A 19,326-nucleotide genomic window follows, 5' to 3' on the forward strand; every position below is an offset into this window, starting at 1 on the left:
AATTATGAGACATTTTTCCTTCAATTACCTATTTCTTACATTCAATGGTAACTGTAGGAAAAATTTAATGTGAAATATGTCCGCAAAGCTCCTTTGCTGCACTCAAGAAACCATCATTCCGCACTCGCCTACGGCTTGTGCGTAAACGTTTCTTTTGGTCCAGCAAAGTGTCACTTTGCGCACTAGTTGCACAAATAACTATTTCATACTTTGCAAAATTCGTTGTATAATTAGCTATACTGTCATTGATTGTAAAAGTGTTTAAGCCAGAATTTATACTCAGCAGAACAAACTTTTGGATGCCGGGTCGCTTCTTACAGCAGCTGGACTGTGATTTGTTAATTTGATCACTGGCTTTTTTCGGTGCGAGGGCGAGCGGAAGCTGAAGGAAGCCAATAGCCAACTATGGAAGCGTTGATTGAATTTTTAAACAAGATTTTGAGGTCATTTTTATGGTGTCAATTTGGTTGTACAATCTTTTCAGAACTTGGAACGCAAATCTCTGTAAACAAATGCACTTAAAAACACCCCTAAACTAGTTTTGGATATTTTCGCAATTTCAATTATTATGATAATTATTATGAAAGATCGAGATTAGAATCAGGATAAAACAACTAAGGCGCTTATAAATTCGTTGTTTAATTGAGGAAACAACACGTCACAACAGAATAATACTAACCATCGAGGTTAAATACTCAAAACATGACATAATAATATTAATAATTAGTCTACTCTCTACTTAACGAACTAAACTTAATCTACTACAAGTAACAAGAAAACATTAACATAGCTTATAAAAACTGATAAACATTTGTGATAACATTGTGAACCATAGTTTATCACAAAACTTGTTTACAATTATAATATTTGTTATTTATTAAAGTTAAGAATACTCCGTAAATGAATTTTCTTAAAATATAAGATGTGCATTAATGATTTCATTATTATGAATGATAAATTGATACAGAAATTGTATTAACAGTCTAAACAAAGTATTAACAACTTTTCACTCTGTACACTAGGCCTACACCTTTTCCAACTGTATTTGAGAAAGTATCAATTGTAATTGAGAATAGTCATTTGTATTTGAGAAAACGTCAGATGTAAATGAGAATAGTCAATTGTATTTGAGAAGACATCACTTGTAGTTGAGAATAGTGAATTTTATTTGAGAAAGTATCATTTCAATTTGAGAACATACGATTTTAAATCGAGAAGTTGTCAGTTGTAATTGGAAAATGATTTTAAAAAACCAGTGCTTCCAGTACTTATATTTTTCATAACTGTACTCATAAAAAATAATATGATGATAAATTTAATATTCCAATAAAACGTTTAGTTTTTAAATAAAAAATTATTTTCAAGCCCCAAAATCCATTGAAGAATTGCCGAATTGTTGATCAAGAGATTCAATTGCGCCTTGTACATAGAGAATTTGATCTTCATCAAGTGCAATATTTCACAAATGTTTGGAGACAAAAGTCGTGTTGTCAATACATACATAGAAATGATACTCATTAATCATTCGTAAACAGTACAGAGAAAATAATTTCACCATTGAAAATATTAATTTGCCCCCATGCAAAGCGTATGGTGGTAATATTGGAATTCTGTGTACGTAGTACAGTATCATTTCCTTCTCAAATCAAACCTGTACTGTAGGCTACAGAAGAGCCTCGACATGTCAATTGGAAAATTTTCTCATTTTCAATTGATATCTTCTCATTTACATTTGACGATTTCTCAAATACAATTCACTACTCTCAATTACATGTGATGACTTCCCATATACAAGTGACTATTCTCAAATATAATTGATACTTTCTCAAATTAACTTAATACTTTCTCGAATAAAATTGGAAAAGGAAATATAGATTTGAAAAAACAAGTGGAAATTGAACTAATGATATAGTTATACAGTATTGATGAATTCCAACAGCTTCAAATCTAGTCAATAGTTTTCAGCTCTTTAAAATCCACATAGAGAGATTAGAACTTTTTAACCTTAAAAATTTATTCTTGATCATGAATAACAAATAAATTATTATTATTATTATTGATAACTAAATTACGATAAAGTACCGGTTGCAAAAATTCGGTTTAATTTTAATCGTGATTAATTTCACGAGAACTAATCAGAGATTTTTTTGAAAAAGGGCTTTTCTGATTGGTTCTCCTGGAATTAATCACGATTAAAATTTAACCGGCTTTTGTGCAACCGGGCCTAAGCTAGGTTAAATCAGTTCACTACTGTCTTCTCTTTAGGAATATTTTTCAAAAACCGCTTGTACTTTCACAATATTGCTTGTTTTACAAAATTGAATTATTTTGTGCAATAATTATTGCTTAATGAATCTTATAGCCAAATATCACCAGAAGGTTATTATGTGCTCATGATAAAAAATAACTTGTGAATAAGCGTAATCAGTTCCTACTACTCAAAATGTTTTTACAGCTGTACAGTAGAATAAATTAATACTACAATGCAGGTGGAATTCGTAGATGATCTTGAAGTGAATAATTCAATATTCAATTATTGTTTTTTATCATATTTGATCAGTTGCAACTGGTATTAGCACATCTCTTGGAAAACATTATCCATTAGCACCCATCTCTTGGAAAACATTACGACTACAAACGACTACATTTCAATGACGTGATCATCGATCAGATAACATGCTTATCTAAAGCTAGAACTAGTGAGCAACGTTGTCAGTTTCATACCTAGAAATTTCTGGATGCCAGTGCTATTAGTCACGAGAAGTCATGAAAGTTTTATCAAATAAGATTATTTTTTTTTAGAATTTGAAAGAGATAATCAATTATTATTGGAACTATGGTTATTCCATCTAGGATTTCTATCTTTATTAAATCTAGAAAAGGACAATAACAGTGTCTATTCAAATCAGTCGCAAGTAATTGTACGTTGGGGTGGTGTTTTGTTTTTTGTCTTGTTTTTTAATTTAGAAAAGATTGAAGGAACACACGATGCAAATAGGCTATATTTGCAAAAATCGTTCACATTAATTTAGACGAATATGTGATTAATTTGATTAATATAGGCTATATATTAATGAATGATTTGATGATTGTATAAATAGTTCTGTCTTACTTTGTTCAAAAGCTATTACCAATTACAGTAGAATAGCACAATAATGTTAATGTTTCTATCATTGAAACTCATTGATTATTTCATTACAATTCAGTTCTTAATCATCTCACTAAAATGATTAACACTTTCTTACATTCAAATTAGAAGTATCACAGAATTTTAATTTTACTGACAAGAAAATCGATAATAATGTGAAAAAAATTAGTCATTAATATTAGGCTAATGTACAATTTTGATAAAACGATAGATAATATATTTTGAGGAAAGGTTATGGTTAAGTACAAAAAGGAGAGCACAGTAAGTGTGCTTTCATTACAGTTCTAGGCTGATAAATAAAATCATTAATAAAATGCTATAGAATGGAAATGAGAAAGAAAGAACCCATAGATATGGGTTATTTATCAACAACCTTCTAATTAGATTTTGTTTTCTTCTTCAACTTGGTTTTTATACTATTCGCCAAGCTATTTGAGCGACTAACATTTTCTTCGATTTGACTAGAACAAAACGAACTGCTTACACTGGTATCAATGGAACAATTCATATTAGATCGGTTTATGATGTCTTCAGCTTCAAATACAACGAAGTCATTCTGCTGAGCAAGAGGAGCTAGAATTGTCAATTTTTCGTTGTCCAAAATCTCCACCACTGGATATGCACTCAAATTCCTCCTCTGGAATGGAAATCAATTATTATTGTAATTGTAATGTATCATATTTCAAACAATTTATACCTTCCGTTTAATGTTCTTCCCTTGTATTTTCCTTATTTAATCCAACTAAATTTTCAGAATGGATTTTTTGGAACTCTTTGTTGACTGTAAGAAATGGATAAACAGTAATATTTAGAATTATTATGTTGGATTTTTTGTGTTGTGCTTTATTGACTTTAATCAAAATTGTCAACTTTTTTGCATTTATGAATGAACAACATCTATCGCTAACAAACACAATAGAAAGAGAGATGATTAGAATATATGTTTCTTGACTCCCAGAAATAAAGCAAATTCTTAGATGATTCTACAGGCTTTCTACCAACTTGGAATTATGAGTAATCCATCGAGATTGAATAGATAGCACATCTATGAGCTTAGACGTCCAACGTCTCAGTGTCAGCCATTGAAGATAAATAGCAGGTTATATTTCGAGTTGATCATAATAAAGGGATATTGAAATAATATTCTACTGTTGTAAATGTAGGTGGAGGGAGAATGTTGTGTTTCACCTTCGCCTCCGCTCGGGAGACAATATTGTTTCCTCAGGGAGAAATGATCAGTTTTGGTCCACAATGTACAAATGATTGTTCAACACTTTGTTGATGTGAGTACAGACTGATATATTCCAACATTGACAAAATACAGAATAAAGCAGTAAATCTGGTGATTTGAAAATACTTGTCAAAAATTGATAAAGTCGTTTACAAATTAAATTATCAACCACATAGTATAAACTGTACGATTCAAATCTGGACAAAACATAATTATTCGTGAATACGTAAGTAAACTTAAACGATTAAGTATTCGATTTCCAATGATAGTTTTCCTAGTTTTTATAATTTCTCGTAATGGAATGATCATCTAATTTGTCTGATTTGTTGGCCAATTATGATTTGTTTTGGTAAGACAAATTGGGTCAGGAAATTGAAGTTGAAGTCTATGATTAAAGGCCGATGAGATTGGATGAACTGAAACGAGCCGAGAGGTTGTAAGTACCGCAGTAGATGTCATTAACAGTATTCATCGAAACCTTGAACATAATAATATAAATCATAAGTAGCATTAAATTTGGTTTGTGATTCGTTACTATGCAATTCTGTATATTATAAACTTGTTCATTTATTTTTGATATGCATGTATTTAACATTTTCTTGTATTCAGCTTATTGAGAATAGAATTCATTCATTTATTCAAACCAAACAAATAACTCATGAGTAGGTAAAGATTAGAGTTACAAATAAATTCCTCCGTATATTAGTAGTCCAAGCAATGAATGCTCAAAAAAGGGTATAGAGGGAAATGTTTAAAAACAATCTTTGACCCCGCAGTTCCATTTAGGGTAGTAAGGAGGTAAACATATCAATTGTCCCCACCCCTACCAACGTTGCTAAGGGAGTGGGGGTGGTTCAAAGGTACCATTTTTTGGTTTCTCGCATATAACTCGAAAAATATGTATCTTACGGACATAACTGTTATATACAAAATTAAAGCTTACATAATTTCCTACAATATTTGTCTCACAACTTTTTCTATATCTTCTCTAGTTTCGAGATATCTGCTCTTGAATTGTGTGACATTTTTGAAACAAACACGTTTGCCACCAATTTTTTTCTATTTTTGCTCATATTTTTTTGAAAATCGACGGGGAAAATCAACGCTGTTTATGAGTTTATAGAGCATTAAATTCTCTTCAATTTGATGTATAATTCACACTTTTATGAATTTCCCTGCACCTATTGCAGCAGCTTTAGTGTTGAGTGTGAAATCTCCAGTTTTGCAACAATAGACCAATTGACAATGTTTTAAATACAACTTTTGACTTTGTAGCTTTGTTAAGACTAGTTGGGAGGAGGACATATCAAAAGTCCCCATTCCTAACTCATGTGCTAAGGTGATGAGGGTGGTTTAAGAGTTGCATTTTTAGCGTTTTGCTCCCACGCTCATATCTGGAGAACAATGCGTTTAACCAGCATAATAAACAATCCAAAAATGAAGCTTGATAAATTCTCTACACTTTATGTTCAGTGGAACTTTGTGATATTCACAAAAGCTACCGAGATATTAGCTCTTAAAAGTTTGGAATTGTTGAAATAACAGGTTTTTATCCAATGTTTTGCTCTTTCAGGGCTTATAGCTCTTCAACAATGTATCGTAAAAACTTATGCTTATCGTAGGTTTGTAGAGCATTGAATTCTCTTTGAAATCATGTATTATTCCACTATTCCAAGTTTTCCTTTCATTGTTATAGTAGCTTCAATGTAGGGGTGAAATTTTCATTGCTGCAACAATTGATCGTTTGATAATGACATATGAAGGGGGGTGTCTGTGACACAATTTTTGACTTTGCGGCTTAATTTGGACTAGTTAGTAGGTGAAAATAGCAAAAGTGCGCATCTTTATCCCCTATGTGGAAGGTGTGGAACCGCCGAGTTGAGACTTGTTGCAGCAATGAAAGTTTCACCCCCTAAACATAAGTTTTTACGATGCATTGTTGGAGAGTTATAAGCCCTGAAAGAGAAAAAATTGTATAAAAACCTGTTATTTCAACAATTAAACACCTTCAAGAGCGAATATCTCGGGAACTGTTGGGAATATCACGAAGTTCCACTGAACAAAAAGTGTAGAGAATTTATCAAGCTTCATTTTTGAATAGTTAGTTATGTCGGTTGAATGCATTTTTCTCAAGATATGAGCGTGGGAGCAAAACGCTGTAAAATACAACTTTTAAACCACCCTCATCCCCTTAGCACATGAGTTAGGAATGGGGACTTTTGATATGTTCTCCTCCTAACTAGTCTCAACAAAGCTGCAAAGTCAAAAATGTTGTTTAAAACATTCCCTCCAAATACCTTTGTCAATTGGTCTATTGTTGCAAATATGGAAATTCCACACTCGATACTGAAGCTGCTGCAAAAGGAGTAGGGAAATTCGCAAAAGTGTGAAATTATAATAAACCAAATTGAAGAAAATTTAATGCTCTATAAGCTCATAATCAGCATTGATTTTTCCCGTCGATTTTCAAAAAGTTATAAGAGCAAAAATATAAAAAAATTGGTGGCGACCGTGTTTTTTTCAAAAATGTCACACCTTCAAGAGCAGATATCTCGAAAACTAGAGGAGATATAAAAAAAGTTGTACAATGAATATTGTAGGAAATTATGTAAGCTTCAATTTTGAATACGACAGTTATGTCCTTAAGATACATAGTTTTCGAGTTATATGCGAGAAACCAAAAAATGGTACCTTTGAACCACCCCACCCCTTTAGCACAGGGGGTAGGGGTGGGAACTTTTGATATGTTTACCTCCTTACTACCCTAAACAGAACTGCAGGGTTGAAAATTGTCTTCCCAACTTTTCCCTCTATAACCTTTCCTTGACTGGACTATAGGTATCATCTTCCAATGAAGAAAACTATCAAAATACTAGTGACCCCCTGGGTTGGAGTACTCGCTCATGAACTGTTGTATTGGTCTTTAAAATCCACAGCTTTTAATTGTACAGAGTTGGTGAGAATTATGGAAACAGCTGAATATTTCTTTTACTAGGATAATTTAACAGTAGGTTTCATGGGAATCCAATTCGAATTAAAAAAATAACAACTTTTCTGTTGCTTCAAAACTCTTGTTCGCCATCTTGGAACCGTCATATGAATCCAACTCCATTTCAAATCCAGCTTCATTTTGAATCCAACTTCATTTTTTCAAATGGGAACGTGGTCATGTTATACATGATTTCTAAACAGATTTAATACGGAGAAAATTAATGGCGAAAACCGTACATCGATATCTCAAACCATTCTCAGATTGCTAATTTTGCTGTTGCATCCTTCAAAACTTTACAGATGTAATAAATTTGAATTATTTGTAATGGATTGGAAGAACAACATAGATTATTGATCAAATGTATTTACCTGACAAAACTGGAACAACTTGGGGTACAAGCTCAAAATTGCTATCCAATATGTGGGAGCAAACCATGAGACGATAGGACAAACTGCAAACACAGCGTGGTGAATGGATGGGATGAAGAACAGTCTATAATCATTGCAGTACAGGAAAAGTCTTAGATCATCACTCGGGTCAGCTCCTCCTTCATTGAGCACAGCACCAAACGCTATTCCCATTTCATCAGCCTGTAAAGGTAGAATGCATGCAATTTAAATTTTCTAGAACGTAGAATAAAGTAAATATTGTGGTACGATATATCATATTTGTAAAGCTCTTAGAATTTGTTAACAAAAATGTTATCGCAATAAGAAATCAATAGCTGTAAATGGAAATAATAATCAACTAACATAAGTTTTGGTTACTCTGAAGCGAATATCTTTGCAACAAAACCAGCTCGTCTCCTCTATACAATTTTAGTTTTTCCGCCGAAAAACCTTCGGATTTGGCAGGACCCTCAATTGTTCTGAGTTAAGAATAAACTTGGTCCTTGTCATAGTATTGACATAGTCATGACAGAAATAAACACTTATTGACGTTTTTTACCTGTACCTAGTCAAACATATAAAAAATGTAGAAAAATATAATTTTACAACTTTTTATGAAGATGGCCTTGCCCATAATAGATAGCATCACATTTTTCAAAGCATCACGGGTTCAGATGGTTTTCTGTTGTCCTCAATATATTCCTCCACAGAGTAAAATGGTAAGATTATGGGACATCAAAAAAGTATTATTATAATATATAATTTAAAGTCTTGGGACGAGCTTCAATTATACGGAACATTTTTTTTTTTGAAAACAGAAGCGTAAACTTTGTAACCTTGGGGAGAAGCCTTCACCAAATATGTAAGCTAGATAGGAGGAAAAATTAAGAGAATTAATTCAGAGAATTTTTCCCCCGTCACATTTGGACCTCTACCAAATGTGACGGGGGGAAAGAAACTATATATAATTATGATAAAGAAAGACTGAAACTTTAACCAACAGATTGGGTAGGTGTAAAGATAAAATCAAAGGTGAACAGTTACTATAAAATTTATTGAATCGTTATCGATATTATTCACATATAGGATTTCGGGTTTTAATAAACAATCAAATTAACAGATTAGAAGAAAACAATATTAAGGGCTACTCGCTTTGCTGCAATGAATCAATTTTTGTGGTAAAATAAATAAAAGAAATCTTAGCAAAAGAAAACACCTCTTCGAAGATGATTTCCTGCTTGGCAATCACTGATAATTCGCGACGTTAAATTATTATTTTAAAAATCAAAATAACTGAACTAGTGAATTGGATTCAGATCCTATTTCATTCAATAATTCAATTCTCTTTAAACTGCGACAGGAAATGACTGTATAATAAAACAAGATATCTATCCTTTTCACCAGAATAGCCGGACTTTTACTGTCAGTTCTATCAAAACGAGCTCTGCTCTAAAAATATAATTATGTGGTATAAATAAACTATCAGTCAATGCCAAACATGAAAGTCACCTCGAATACGTGATAATTGACCGGGCGAAGTGAGGTTTAAGATTCAAGTCGAAGGTTTGGCATTTCTCTTAATGTTGAAATGTTTATATATGATGCGCATTTACGGCGAAACGCGGTAATAGATTTTCATGAAATTTAACATCCTTTTAAAATTGCGCGTCGACGTATATACAAGGTTTTTGGAAATTTTGCATTTCAAGGATAATAATAAAAGGAAAGAGAAGCCTCCTTCATACGCCAATATTAGAGTAAAAATCAGACTATAGAATTATTCATCATAAATCAGCTGTTTAGTGGACTATAATACTACCCCTTCAAAACATCGAACATCTTGAAAATGTATCTTTCCATCAACGTTAGTAGACATTTGACTATAATACTACCCGTTCAAAAACATCGAACATCTTGAAAATGTATCTTTCCATCATCGTTGTAGACAGTTTTAGCCAGACCTGATAACAGCGCTCACACTCACATTCCGGGACAACATGTCACGGTACAATAGACAGAAAGCTCTATGTTTATTTAGGATTTTTTCTAGACATTTTAAATATTGATAAATTATTTATTAATTTTTGAGAAAACATAACATGTCAATGTAACTTACTGAGCGCGAGGTCTACTGTTCACAGAACTACTAGTATTTTTCTATCTATTGCAAAAGCACACGTTTGTTATTAAAAACAGAGAGAAGCTACAGTCAATATCACGCAGCAAAAAACAAATCTGGTGTGGTGCACTCACACAACTTTCCTTGCCGTTATGAAAATTGATCAACTGACGCTAGTGTTCCCGCGCATCTCAAGTCTACTTTCCTAAGATCTGAGCCAGCTGGTGACAGGTCAATAGCGCTGCAAAAACACGAAGTCTGTTATCTCTTCATAGTGAATGATTTAATAGAATCAACAGTTACCAACTGTTTGCAATTGAATAACCTTATTTTCTCGAATTTAGAGCTTATTTTCAATTTTGGGTGAAAATGCTACTTTTCAGAAGATTGAAATCATCAAATTATGATATTCCTAATCTGAGTTTTCCAATCCCAAAGCTTTTCCATTAATTGTGGAGATTTTTATGCTCAATCTTTTCCACTTGAAATTTTTTGTTTAAATTGTATCTGAAGCCTGATAATTGATAATCTAAAATCAAACTTTGCATAGATGGTGCAGTGCTCCTGAAATTTTTACAGATATGAGACTTGTGGCAGTTGATAGAGCTTATCAATACTTTTCTAGGTATGAATTTGATCAAAATCGTTGGAGCCGTTTTTGAGAAATTCGCAAAAAACCCTATTTTTGACAACATTTTCCCCATTTTAGCCGCCATCTTGAATCGCATTTGATCGAAATTGCTCGTGTAGGATCCTTATGATGTAAGGACCTTAAGTTCTAAATTTCAAGTCATTCCGTTAATTGGGAGATGAGATATCGTGTACACAGACGCACACACACACACACACACACACACACACACACACACACAACACACACACACACACACACACACACACACCAATACCCAAAAACCACTTTTATGGACTCAGGGGACCTTGAAACGTACAAAAATTTAGAAATTTGGGTACCTTAATTTTTTTCGGAATACTTTCCTTACCTATGGTAATAGGGCAAGGAAAGTAATAAACAATCTTTCTATCAATGACAGATGACTGTTCAATAAATTAAAATTTATAGCTCTAAAATCCTAATCAATATAATATTATTGTATTTTTTTTTATTTTTATTAGCCAAAAAACAGGATGTCACAATGTGCCGAGCACTATTTTTAATTCAGGCCTTTTCCCAAGTTATAATAGTACATTTAATACGCAATAGACTAGAGCCATTATTGTAAGTGAGTTAGCGAAATAAATCATTTTCTCTCTCTATTATGAACGACCATGACTTCGAGTTTCCCATGATAGATATTTAAAAATTGTGGCTCCGAGTCTTCGAGGAATGAAGATTATGGAATTATCTCTAAAACTTAGCCTTCCTGTCGCGACATGGAGTGCGATAAGCTGGAAAACAGCAAGCATTGAAATTATAACAAACTACCGATTTTGCAGTTACTATTTGGTCCAAAGGCTCTAGAAGCCACGCGACGATTGGTCAAATTGATTCCCTTCGCCCAATAGGAGACCTGTTTCTAAATACAGTAGTGGGGCGATTCCCCAGCTGCGAGACCAGATTACGTTTCGGAGGACACTTTGCTAGGAGCACTACGAGAGTAAAGATTTAGTCATTATGTTTCGCCCTTTTTGGGCGGGTTTACAAGTTTATTTCATTAGTTAATGTAGGAGCTAGTTTTATTTTTATTAAAGTTTAAATTTTCTAGTAGTGCCATGTCCTGAAAAGTTTAATTGTGTTTCTTCATCATGTACAAATAATTGTTTCTTCAAATAACCGCTAAGCGGTTCATGTGTGCCCCCAAACCAACTTCATGTACCACCCCTTTGGTTCCGCAACTTTATGTAACACCGCTTCAAGACACCCGTTCAGACGACAGGTCTAGGGACGTAAGAGGACGTCGCCGTCAAGCCAAATTCAACCGGTAAAAGTTCACCGCCAAAAACAAGGTACTGTAACCCCGACGATAAAGCAACGTGCAGACCAACGAAAGTGCAGTGTAGTGAAACAAAGGTTCATTCGAGAATGTCAATCAAAAGTGGGGATTCAAAATTATTATGAAATGGGTTATATGGGTTACTATCGACGAAATTTGGGTTCAACGGGCTTTTCTTTCCTGAGTAATTTCATGTTGAAATTAATTTGTTATTGTATGACTGATATTGTTTGGTTTTGTGACGTATTGCTATCTAAACAAGGGATAGTAATGCGCCCCCAAATCAGATGAAGAATGTCAACAAAGTAACATGAAATTGTTGTTTCTGTTGTTCGATTTTAGTTGCCAATGTTTATTGAAGCTGTTTGTATTTTACAATTATTTCAAATTGTAGTGTTATTCTATAGTAGAAACCTATTAAATCAGGCATGGCAAGATTAATTGAAGTTTTCTTGACTCTAGCCCGTTCACCTGCATGAATTAGGTATAGACTCAGGTGTTTTCTAGATGTGTCGGCCTATTTCTAAATTCCATTTTCTCTGGATTTTCTTTCAGGAATAGTAAGCATTGCAATATATATATAATGAATATAGAGTTGGATTCGAAGACCTTTATAAATATCTCTACAATGTTCCCGATTCCGCGCCCTGGCGATGACTCTGACAGCCCTTTTCTGCATTATGAAAATGTCTTGTGCTTGTGAAGAACAGCCCCAGACTATAAGGCCATATGAAATGTGTGGATGAAAAATACCAAAATAAGCCTGACGTAGTCCATGTTGGTCCAGCTCCCCACATAATCGTTTAAGGGCAAACACACCGCTGCTCAACCTACTTTTCAGAACAGCAATGTGTTGTGCCCAACTTAGAGTAGGGTCAATAATTATTCCTAGGAATTTCTGCTCCTTACCAGTATCATTTGTTGCTGATCCCTTTTTGAGCCTAAAAGTGACTGTTGTGGTTTTGGCTTTGTTGAGGAACAGTTCGTTGGCATTCAACCAAGTTTGCACCGACTCCAGATTCCTCTCCGACAGTGCAACAGCTTGAGCATCATTTTTATGCTTATTAAGAACTGTGGTATCATCGGCATACATGAAGATTTTTGTTGGGACATTTATGCTAAGATCATCAATCATGATCAGAAAAAGCACTGGACCCAATACAGACCCCTGAGGCACACCACACTCCACAGGCAAAACGCGAGAGTTGTCACCATTCACGGAGACGTACTGCACTCTGCCTCGCAAATAGGAAGAAAATAGCTCAAGAGCAGGTCCCTCAACATGAAGGTGTTTCAATTTCGCCAGGAGGATATCATGTGACACACAATCGAATGCACGACTGAGGTCACAGAAAGAGACAGCGGCAGAGGATTTATCTTCAAAGCAGTCAAGAATTTCTTCAACCAGTTTTATAAGAGCATGTATGGTTGAGAGGCCTTTTCGGAAGCCAAACTGTGTTTTGCAGAGCAAGTTATTAATTTCAAGAAATTTGCAAAATTGCATTGCGAGCAGAATTTCGATTATTTTAGACAGTATAGGGACCAAAGCAATAGGTCTATAGTTGGCAATATCATCATGCTTGCCCTTCTTGTAAATTGGTATAATTTTGGTAATTTTAAGAGAAGTGGGGAATTTTCCATTAGCGATGACTTCATTAATAAGTGCCGTGAATGGGGTAACAATACAATCTATGATTCGTTTAATTAGGGCATTGGATAGTCCATAGTGATCTTTGCTTATCTTTGGTGACATATGCTTAACAACTTCCAGAACGCAATTCTCTGTAATGGGCTTGAATCTAAACATCTCAATACTTTCAGGAACATTCTTATTCTTTAGTAGATTATCTGATGTAACTGTATCATTTTTATCAAGATTTTTCTTAATTTCATTAGCAATATTTGCAAAGAAACTATTGAAACTGTCTGGAGATATAATGTTCTTGAGTAGTTCTTTTTTTCTGATTTATCCTTGTTTACTATGTTCCACAGTGTCTTCGACTTATTTTCAGAATTCTCTATTAAACTTTTGTTGGATTCTTTTTTGTTTTTTTTATCATTAGTCTGTAATAACTTTTTTCTCGAGTATACATATCTTTATAATCAGAGGATGTGTTGGAAAGAAAGTATAAAAAATCAAGCCTATTCTTATGATTTTTCAATTCTTGTGTATACCAGTTTAGATTGTTACTTGAACGTCTACCAGAACCAGTTTTCTTATTTGTAATGATTACGTTGAAACTTAATTTATAGTAATATATAACCGTATTTAGAAATGCTTCAAAATTTGTATCTACTTCAGCATGATTATTGGAAATATCTGACCAGCCTTCTATCAACAGGTGACTCCTAAGTACATTAATATTACTGTCATCAATTTTAGTTACTATTTTATAAATCTTTTCAGTGTTTGTCTTAGATTTCTGTGTATCGATATAATTCACTCTACTCATTGAAATAAGTTGGCCCAAGTGATCACTAACATGACAGTTACTCACTAGAACACTCAAACTTTCTTTGAAAGTTGTGAACACATTGTCCAGACAGTTGGTACCCCTTGTCGGTTCATGAACCCTCATTTCGAACCCATACATACAACACAAATTAACAAAGTGTTCTGCATCCTTACTATTTCTATTAAAATGCAGGTTGAAGTCACCACATAATATTGATTTCCGGTTTTTCTTATTTAAATAACTTAAAGCTAGTTCCATAACCCTGCAAAACGTTTCAAAATTACCTTGAGTACTTCTATAAACAGTAATGACCATGATATCAATATTCAAGAAATGAGCTCCAGCTAATTCACAGTCCAAGTCAACCGAAATGTTATTTAAATAGTTTAATACTTTGTATTGGGACGCATCATGATTTGAATAGATGGCCACACCACCATGAATTCGTATTGAGCGACAGTAGCCGGTTACTAAATGTAGATGCTTAATATTAGAGTTTACTTCAAGCTCAGCATCAGTCATCCAATGCTCCGATACACATAAAATGTCCAACTTATAATTAACAATAATCTCCTCCAGCAGTCCTATTTTATTTGATAAGCTCTGTACATTTTGATGTAAGATATTACTTTTCCTAGAGTGAATGGCATAATCATCCCTATGATTCAGCCGATATGGATTGAAATCAGTCTCGGCTGATGGCCTTAGTAGTTTTTTAGAGGAATAAGTTTATTGGTTGGAATTATCACGTCTTTATTGAATTGTTTTAAGATTTGTGAGGCAACATACCGCTTTCCAAGATTATTCAAGTGGTGCCCATGTTTCGTATGAAAACGTTTCCCCAACTTACAAAGCTCTAACACAGTGACATTTTCAAAATGTTTACATGTTTTATGTATCTCAGAATTTGCCCATTGAATTGCTTTATTTACACAAGACCATTTTGGGAGGTCATACCAGTGTGGAATGTCAAATAAAAATACTCTGGTGTGTCTTAAATCAGCCAGCCTCCTACGCAGGACTGATATAAAACCTTTGGCATCATTTCTGGCAATGTCATTACCCCCTCCAATCAACACTGCCGCATCCAGAGGCCCCAAATCTGAACAGTCACCCACGCTCTCCCTGGTCACATCCTCAAAACAAGCTCCGGGCTTTAGTGTACCTGTTACTTTACATTTTTCATCTTTGTCACGCATTAATTTATCAACAACAGTACGACCCTGGCTACTCATGAATAGTTTAATTTTTCTAACTGGTTTAACAGTTTTTGACTTCGGAGCAAGAGATTTTTTTTCAAGATTTGTTGAGACAGTAGATTGAGAAAAATTACCAATATCATCATTCTGCTGCTTTAAAAAATTAACGATGGCACTCAATACCTCCAATCTATACTTTTTTGAATCAAATCTGGCAAATTCAAAACTATTATTAATGGATTTACTTTTGTTCTTAGTTCTGATTTTGATGTAGCTTTCAAGGTGAAAGAGCGATAAGAAACCACAGTCAAATGAGTTTTGCTGTTGCAGACAGTCTACATGAACTATCCTATCCGAATTGAGAACCAGTTTTATTCTTTCCACCAAAATATTCAATGACCTGTTGTTATATTCTCTCATAGAATCGAAATTAAAGAAAGTGATGATACAATGACTATTCTAGGTATAAATTTGATCAAAATCGTTGGAGCCGTTTTCGAGAAAATCGCGAAAAACCCTGCTTTTGACAACATTTTCCCCATTTTAGCCGCCATCTTGAATAGCATTTGATCGAAATTGCTCTTGTCGGATCCTTATAGTGTAAAGCCTTAAGTTCTAAATTTCAAGTCATTCCGTTAATTGGGAGATGAGATATCGTGTACACAGACGCACATACACTCATGTACACACACACCAATACCCAAAAACCACTTTTTTGGACTCAGGGGACCTTAAAACGTATAGAAATTTAGAAATTGGGGTACCTTAATTTTTTCGGAAAGCAATACTTTCCTTACCTATGGTAATAGGGGAAGGAAAGTAAAAATATGAAGTGAACATTTTCTGGTTTTGTATGGGAGTAAAGTCCTCAACAATGGAAATTATAAATGGATTCTTCCTTGAAATAATTAAAGGATAAGAAAGCATAAATCAAAGTCAAATTCATATTTCGATTTGGAGCAGAGATATAGGTCTACTTGTTTTACAAAACCATTGCAGTTTTGAACTTCGGGGTGGTCCTGGGAAGTAAGCAAGCAGGGGAACGATGAGTACTGCGGTTTCAGGCTAAGCTTGGGTATAGGCCAATAAACAAATAGGCTAAGCCTATGTATAGGCCTACACACTACTAGCAGTTCTGTGAACAGTAGACCTTACGCTGTATTCTCATCCACAAGTATCTGATTGAAACTATAGACCTTCAATAGACTGGCTTCTCCAAACATCTGTGTAATCACTTGTCAGCTGATTTATTATAAATAATTCTATAGTCTGATTTCTCTAATATTGGCGTATGAAGGAGGCTCCTTTTTCCTTTTATATTATCCTTGAAATGCAAAATATTCAAAAACCTCAAGTATATACGTCGACGCGCATTTAAAAAAGGAAAATACCTGTCAAATTTCATGAAAATCTATTACCGCGTTTCGCCTTAAATGCGCAACATATTAACATTAAGAGAAATACCAAATCGTCGACTTGAAACTTAGACCTCACTTCGCTCGGTCAACAATAATTCAGCTTTTTCTTAATTTGTTGCGCAGCAATGTCTTTATTGACTGTGCTAAAAAGCGTCCGTGCGACTGGAAAAACAATAAACCAATATTATTTGAATATTGTCAGCCCAGTACAGTCCCGTATCTCCTCTGCAGACCGAGCACTGGCTGCAGTGTAGGAGGGTGAACGAAATGACCCGCCCAGACCAGACTGTCTGGCCAGGAGAAATTCCGCTTCCAATGTAGGATGTAGAACTATTCTAAAGTGTAGTTTGGGGCAACCTTTTGTAAAACGTAATCAATGGTCACCCATATTTTTGTAAAAACTTCTTAAAAGTTATCTCCCAATGTATAACATTTGCTCTGCGAAATGAAAAAATACATGGCAAGTACCATAGCCACCTCTAATACAAGGCCCCGGCCTACGATATTGCAACGTCGCAGTGTAGGCCTAGAATCTAATGCATGATTGGTGAAAAAGATTTTTTTAAATATCAGCTTATCTTTTTCACCAATCATTTATTAGATTCTAGGCCTACACTGCGACGTTGCAATATCGTAGGCCGGGGCCTTGTATTAGAGGTGGCTATGCAAGTACCTATGTAATCATTTTTATGATTAAGTTATATAAGATCAGATCAGATCAATAGAATCTTAAATAGAGATAGGCTATGTTTTTAAATGTAAAATATTTTAAAAGTTGAATCAAAGAGCATAAATTGTGGTTGTAATGATTGCCGAAAAAACTTAATTTAGTTTCTGCCCACTAAAACTAACCTATAAATTTCCATACCCACCTTATTATCAGAATAGTTGATCTGAATAATCCTTTTTCCGGGAAAGATTCTTTTTGTTTCTTTGATGATTCCATCTTTCTGAGAAACTTCTATTCCAGTAAATTTATAGGCGATTGTCAGTCTTTCAAATGGTGGTTTACCTACGTTTACTTTAATGAAAATAGTTTTACAAACGGTTATAATTACGTGAGATAATAGAATCAAAAATAATACAACAGCCAAAATAGAAACAGTCATTTTCAAATTGTAAAAGGAAGATATCGCAAATGAGTCATGGAAATTTGTGATGGAAAATCCAATCAGGAATTTTAAATTATTCATAACATCGCTGATTGAAAACATTATAAAAAAGAATAAGCAGATATGTAAACATAACTTGACACTATACAGTATCAAAGAATTTGTGATTTGATACCTATTTTCAAAACATCTTTCATTTCCAAAATATCCTAATAATGCCGGCATAATATTAGCTCCATTTTATAACCTCCAAAATTTTTGTAATTCAGTGACTGTCGCACTGGGGCATAGAATGCATACACAAACACATACGAGTATATACACAATACATATACAATACATACACGAATACATACACATACACAAGGATCCTCTTTGACTTGACACTGTAGAGCGACCCAGCAACGGCGCATGCCGGTACGGTATTCCTCTAACTGGGTCGACGACAAAGTAGGTCATTTTTTTGACCGCATTTGTCGTGTCATGAGGCTCAGGAATATGACCCACTCTGTCGCTGACCGCATTTGTCGGGAGGTGCAGATATGAAAATTGACCGCATTTGTCGCCTCTTGATACGACAAATGCGGTCACCTCAGGAATGTGACCCACTCTGTCGTTGGTGTAAAATGTGTATCGACCCAGTTTGTCGTCGACCCACTCCTTTGTACCACTTCTCTGTGAAGACCAAGGATGATAAAGTATGGTGAAGACACCCACCGAGACTACCTTGGGTTCAAGACCGCGCCATCTTTGTATAAATTAAATTTACCGCTAATTTCAAAACGTTCAAATCGAAACATTGCTACTTTTGTTCTCATATTTAATAACATAGGTACCAGGAAATCACTCAAAATAAATCAATTCAAATCAGTACATCATTTGATAATGATATTAAATATCATTATATCAAAATGTGATATTATAATGTATAATAATGATTAATTCAGTGATTGGAAAAAACTTTTATTATAGTTTGTATAAAATAAGTTGAGACTTGGCCCTCCATCCAAAGAAATTACAGGTTGCCAAATCGTGTAAAATTGCAACTTTCTCAAATTTCCAATTCAACGTCAGAATTGGGTGTAGCATATCATCCCCGATATCCTAGTAGTACTAAAAAAGCTTCAGGGTTGAAGGATTAAAAGAAAATTTAACTTTTATGATAAAATTGGAAACATCGCGAAAATTTGTTTTTCTTTTGCATATCACTCCTCTCAGAATCATGGGGCGTTCTCCCCGTTAATTTGATATAAAATTATTACGCATTACGACGCCCCATGATTCTGAGAGAAGTGACATTCAAAAGAAAA

General features: G+C 34.2%; 1 protein-coding gene across 1 annotated transcript; it reads right to left on the reverse strand.

The window, feature by feature from the left end:
* Positions 1–619: 619 nt before the first annotated feature.
* On the reverse strand, positions 620–18,403 carry LOC111051637 (testis-expressed protein 264 homolog). The gene is made up of 3 exons (XM_022338180.2): positions 17,777–18,403; positions 7,740–7,961; positions 620–3,785 (listed from the first exon to the last, which is right to left on the reverse strand). The coding sequence occupies exons 1-3, from the start codon at positions 18,239–18,241 to the stop codon at positions 3,525–3,527; spliced, it is 948 nt and encodes a 315-aa protein (XP_022193872.2). The 5' UTR covers positions 18,242–18,403; the 3' UTR covers positions 620–3,524.
* Positions 18,404–19,326: the final 923 nt, after the last annotated feature.

This window comes from Nilaparvata lugens, chromosome 3 (genome assembly GCF_014356525.2).
Source record: "Nilaparvata lugens isolate BPH chromosome 3, ASM1435652v1, whole genome shotgun sequence".
NCBI classification, from domain to species: domain Eukaryota; kingdom Metazoa; phylum Arthropoda; class Insecta; order Hemiptera; family Delphacidae; genus Nilaparvata; species Nilaparvata lugens.